This window comes from Hirundo rustica, chromosome 13 (genome assembly GCF_015227805.2).
Source record: "Hirundo rustica isolate bHirRus1 chromosome 13, bHirRus1.pri.v3, whole genome shotgun sequence".
NCBI lineage: Eukaryota > Metazoa > Chordata > Aves > Passeriformes > Hirundinidae > Hirundo > Hirundo rustica.
Window position 1 is genome coordinate 8180497 of NC_053462.1, and position 6000 is coordinate 8186496.

The 6000-nt window shown below is 37.6% G+C and overlaps 1 protein-coding gene across 5 annotated transcripts in view; it reads left to right on the forward strand.

Annotated features, from left to right (window-relative positions):
* ATOSA (atos homolog A) overlaps positions 1 to 4605 on the forward strand; it is a 46883-nt gene extending 42278 nt beyond the window's left edge. For all 5 annotated transcript variants that reach the window (XM_040076949.2, XM_040076952.2, XM_040076955.1 and 2 more), the window contains exon 12: positions 3355 to 4605. In XM_040076949.2, coding sequence (XP_039932883.1) covers positions 3355 to 3508 — 154 coding nt within the window. In that variant the 3' untranslated portion in view covers positions 3509 to 4605. The remainder of the gene's footprint in view (positions 1 to 3354) is intronic.
* The last annotated feature ends 1395 nt before the right edge of the window (positions 4606 to 6000 follow it).

Genomic DNA, 6000 nt, shown 5'->3' on the forward strand with positions numbered 1-6000 from the left:
GTCATTGAGCACAAGCATCTTAAGCTTACGTATTGAAATTTTGTTTAAAAAAACAAATGAAGTCACCACCAGTGAGCTGCATTGTGGTCGCATCTGCTTGCGAGGCCTTAATCACAGTTGTCAGCACTCACATTATGAAAGCTTCTTTTCAAGTGGTAATTCAGCAAAAACGCTTGCATAGGTCTGGAGCTTAACATTGGCGGCCAGATTTTCTACAACAGTCTTTAAAGTGTCAGATTTATTGTGTGTGCAGCTTCTGCATGCAGTTCTGTATGTTTGAGGTTCTGTTCAATATGCCATCAGACTGTACTTGTACCCGCAGCTCCAGCATCGACATACCAAATGCAGCCTGCACACACAGCAGAGCTTTATTCATTATTAAAACCCCCCAAGAGCTGTTGCACCTGCAGTTTGTTTTTTAAAGATGCTTTGGGGATAATTTTTTGTTGCATGTGGAGCAATGGCTTTTTGTCTTGTAATTAAATCTACTTGAGGATAAGAGCTGAGAGCTCAGCTCTGCTTGTGCCTCGTTTCTGCCTGCCGTTGTGGGGATGACGACCATCTGTGGCTTTCTAGGTCACGTTCTGGCACCCTTGTAAAAAGTAATTAAACAGCTAACCTGCCCACAGCTCAGCATTTTTTGAGTTTTTAAAGCTTGGTCAACTGCCTTGGTTACTGACACAATGCCAGGAATTGCATGGAGCATAGCTGCTGTTGCTTAACAGCTAAACAGGGGTTGTTACTGAGGGCTCAGTGGGAGGGCAAGCTTGAAACTGGTCGTTAAAAAGTAGTGATTCCTCAAGGTGTTGGGAAACTTTTTTTAAAATGCTGTCCTAATGTTACAATACACCTTTATTGGGGGAAGCTGAGGATACCTGCTATTACTGGTTTACTAGCTGCTTTTGATCTTTCTGGTCTCTCAGCATTTTTTCTTATCTAGAAATTTTTATCCTTGTCCCAATGCTTTTATTTACACATTTTATGGATTGTGTTGTATAGTCTTTTTCACTTGCAAAAGACATCTTGCAATAAGATGTGAATGTTTTCATGATTATCCTGCTTTTCAGGATTATTCCATTTCTATGAATTACTCTGTTCTTTCTGAATTTTGATGGTCTATAAAATACATGTAGGGACTTTGTGCTTGTATTTGTAATTTCTTTGGTAAAGTTCCTCTGCCAGACTTTGCAGCATCTGATATTTGTGTGTTTAAGCATTCCGGTATTTGTCTGTTGTTACTCTTCCTGGGACATCATCTGTCAGTGATCTTGGTTGTGTTGGGTTTTTTAAATTTCTTTACACAAAACTACTGGAGTTGCCACAGCTCCAGAGTCAGTTCCATGCTGGCCACTCCATCACCACCCTGCAAGCATGTAGGGAATGCTTGTCTCCATTATTCCAATGTATTTGCATGTATAAAAAGCAACATTTCTAAATCACAATTACTAGGGTAGACCTGTCTAAAGGAAAAAGAATAGGTAGTGGATGCAGAGATGAGAAGAATCCCTTGAACTTTGCTGCTGTCTCACACTTATCCTTCTTCAATCTTTCTGAAATGTCATGCTCAGAAAAGTCACGTTGCAAGGAACCACTGTTTACTAAGCAAAGGGAGTCTTGCAGGATTATCACTCATAGAAAAGAGCAAGCCTGAGAAGTTTAAAAATAGACCATGCTAATAATCCTTTAGAAAGATCCATGTGTAAAATGGGAGTTGAGATCTATTTTATGATGGTGCTTGGATAACTAGATCTATAGGAATTAATTTCAATCATACTTTTGCTTCAATAGACCTTTCACTAAAGTTTGTCTTTTTAAAATGTATTATGAACTATATTCTGAGTTGTTTGTGGTGTTTGCTTTGTCCCTTGTCTCTTTCACTCCTCCTTGTACTCTCCTCCACAGTCTTCTCTTAAGATAGTGTCTTCTTCCTTTTGCCTATCCGGTAAAGGGCTTTCACACTGATAGCACTGAGCAAATAAATAGTGATGGATGAGATCTCTGTGGGAGCCAGTAGGAGCATTCTGCTGGACCCTGCTGCATTAAATGTCCTTGACAGCTGTATCTAGGAGGACAGAGTTTTCCTTTGTCTGCTGTGGGGATGACTACAGGCTATTCAGCATCACTCATCTGAACAGAACAGTGCCACAGAATCCATTTCTGCAACCTGCCTTCCTCAGACGATGAGGCCTCGATGGGTCTTCTGTACTTGTCTTTCTCCTACCACTCAGAATTTCAGTCAAATTATGAATAGGTTTACTCTAGAGATACTGCTTTTGCTTCAATGTGATCAATACATAAAAGCCTATTAAAACTCTGTGCAAATTGTCATACATGATTACACAGCATGCATTGCTCTCTCAGCATTTGCCATGGTATCATCTTGTTATTATAACAGCAATGGCTTTTCGGTTTCTATTGCAGCAGCAATAGCATTTCTCTCTCACTGTGGCATAGTGGTTGTGATATTAAGTTCAGTTGCCGTAAGAAATGTTCCTTAGGCTCTTCTGCCTTTCCTTGTGGAGGGAAGGAAATTAGAGAGTTCTGCCACATGAAAGCTATAGAATACAATTCTCTGAAACGCAGATCTTGTCTCCCTATATACAGTTGTTAATACCCAGGGAAAGTGAAACTGGCACATTCCTGCAGGTATGGACGACCCGAATTAGGTCCTGAATTTTATGCAGCTGTTTAGCTGCAGCATAAAAGATGATGGGCTGAGGAACTGACCACTGTTCACTTTGGCGATTGGGCCAGTGAATTGCAGTCTCTTTGAAATGCTCCCTAGTCTGTGCAAGAAAAAAACAAATCTTTCTGTCTGCCTGCATAGAATCCCAGTGCCTCCTGCTTCTCAAGACAAGCTCTTGTATTTGGAGTGTGGTATAAAGCAGTAGTAGACTTGGTGGTGTTACATTCATAAAGAGAGCGATGAAATCTGTCTATATGATTACTGGAACTGAAATGCATATTCAATTTGTATATAGTTGAAAATTCCCTTTGGTGTGTGCTTAGGCCACCCTTTGGACATTTTCAGGAGTGCTCACTGAAGAGCATTTTTTGCCATTGCTGATTGCTGAGGACTTTAATCTTCAACATACATAATGGCAGTGTGAACTTCAAATATTCCATGCCACTTTCAAAGCGGTGCACTGTATTGGTGATTAGGAACAGAACCTTTAAATGTCAAAAGAAAGCAGAATGAAAGTGTAAGGACATTCTTTCTCTTTCCATTTTAACTGACTCATTATTTTTGTTCAAATCTGTTTTGGCCTTAATGTTTTAAGAGCGCATTTTATTTGATAATTTTTAAAGATTATTCTTTTGTTTTAGATAATATAGATATTTGTATCTTTTCAGGTTCCAGAGTTCTAAATCTGGAAAGATCTACCTCCACAGAGATGTAAGGCTCCTATTCTCTCGGAAGTCCATGGAAGTTGATAGCGGCGCTGCATATGAACTCAAATCTTACACTGAATCTCCAACAAATCCTCAGTTTTCACCAAGATGCTAGCAAACAACGGCAAACTAAAGTTTTCATTTTACTGTTGAGTACTCCTTGCAAGCAAAGATTGGTAGAGACAACAGTATAAAGTTAAGTCTGTAAAGGAATAAAAATAGCGCTCAAGAGAAAGAAGGTTCTGTGTGATCCTGGACCAGTTTTTAAAAGGTTTCTGGAATGAGCTTTGTGTATTCCACGTAGACTGGAAACATACTTAAATCTAATCTTTTTGTACTGTTTAAAACCACTTCATTGGATGTGTTGCAATAGCAAATTCCCAAGTTAGTTTAGTGTTTACACTTTTTATTTTATTTTTCAGTTATTTAATATTTAATGTTTCATTTAATACTCATGTGATGTTTGTCTTTAGTGTTCTAATGTAGCATAAATCCTATGTAAAATCATACTATGTATTTTTGGCATTAATATTGAAATCTGAAATATATACAGATGTCTTTAATCTGTGTGCTGTTTTAAGTGATATTCATTTAAGTTATTTTAAAATGGGGACAACAGATGAATTTCCATAACATTTCATACTATGCAAGCATTTAGCTGGTTTTTTCTCTTAAATGGTACCATTTTCCATTTTTTCTCACATCCAGATTTAATAACACTTGCAACCACATTGCAGATTGTGTATTTACTTACTCATGCATTCAGAGCATTAATTCAATTCACATTTTGCTTCCTCAATTTTTTTTCTTTCCTTAAGGGCCATTTTAATTTTGCTTTCTGTTATCAGTTTTCCTCACATAAAATTTGCACCCTCCCCCATTTTATTTCCTAAATTGTGTTAAAGGATGTACTGTGCAAACAAATTAGTATTTATATCTCAAATATATGCAAAAGCGATGAAACTTGTACTTTTGGTTTTATTTTTAGATGAGAGGATCTTCATGTAATCCTAAATATTTTTCATAGGTCAATTCCATGTAGGCCACTAGGTGGCCATAGGAAGTTTTACTAGCAACGCTACACCGGGCATATGACTATTTTCCGATACGTGTGTGTATTCCTAAAACAAAACAGTCAGATGAACAGTTTATGCTAAGTGTTAAACTGTGTAACTGAGAGAAATAAAGTTAGAAGCGTTTGATTATATTTGAGCTATCTATTTAATCGTGGAAATGAAGCTTTATGACACTTGACGAAGTTCTGAGTTTCTCAACTGTCTTACCTTGATTTGTGTTTTTCTTTACTTTGCTGTAGGTTTTTAGAGTGTCATTAATATGCAAGGTGCCCTTTAACGTGCTTATCTGATGAAGACTGGAGAAAGGTTGGATGTGCATCTTGTATATTCAGCACTGCCCTGCCCTTAGATGAGAGAAGTCAGTGTATCATGAAATCTCCAGGAAGTCTGCCAGGGAACGTAAGGGAGACTGGACTTTCCAGATGATACTTATCAACTGTCTTGTACATGCAAATGACTGCTGCTCCAAAAGGGCAAAGCTCGGATATTACGGAGTCCTTTCCCCACTTCAGCAGTGTTTTCCGCTCTGTTACACCAGGTTTTCAAAGGTTACCTAGCATTCGCTTTAGAGAGGATTGGGGAAAACTCTACAGGAAGAGATTGTCTGAAGTTTCTAGTCATTTGTGCGCCCTTTAAAATTGAGAAAAGGTTTCTTTTGGTAGCAGAAGAGTCAAACACAACTGCAATTGTACTATGTACAGAACTGTGGTGTGGACTAGGATATCAAGAGGGCGTCCTAGTTTCTGTGTAGCTGCTATTGAGTCATAAGCAAACAGCGTGTATCCTCAAACTACTTATTTGTGTCATGGTGCACAGCTTGCTTGCATGCTCCATGAAAAAAAGGCATGAGGAAAGGACACATTTTTAATGAAAAGTCAGCATTCCTGTGTAGTAGATTAACCTTTTATTTTGCACTGACATTATGCAATGTTTGTATCTTGATAACTTTATTTAAATAGACTTCTTCAAGTCATCTCCCCTCATTAATTTGCTTTGAATAGCAAAGAAGGCTGGATTTTGAGTATGTGGTTACTACAAGTCATATCTAGGAAATAAATTTGTATTCACTTTGATAGTCAAACTACACTTAGTCCCTATATGGATTCAGAACGAAAGTCGCCTTGGATTATCTGTGCACAACTTTGATTTTACTGAGTCATTCTCCATTTACAGCTTGATCTGAGTAAACACTTTCCATCAGGGACATACCTGAAGAAATGCTGGATGCTCATAAACTACAAACTAAATTCCACATGACCTTCTAAGCTTAGGCTAAGACTAAACTAATTTTTGAGAGGTCATTGGTTTCTTCTCTTTACTCCTCAATAAGCTCAACAATATACAATTATTTTTTAATAAAAGGTTGAGTGGTATATAAGGGCCTCCAGTGATGGCTGCTAACTAATCTCTTCCAGTAATAAATAATATCTATCATGAGAAAGTATAACATTTAGTTATACTATATACATTTACTTATAGTTATAAAAGAATTTTAACATCCAGCTAAATGTTGCTGAAGTTAAATACTACT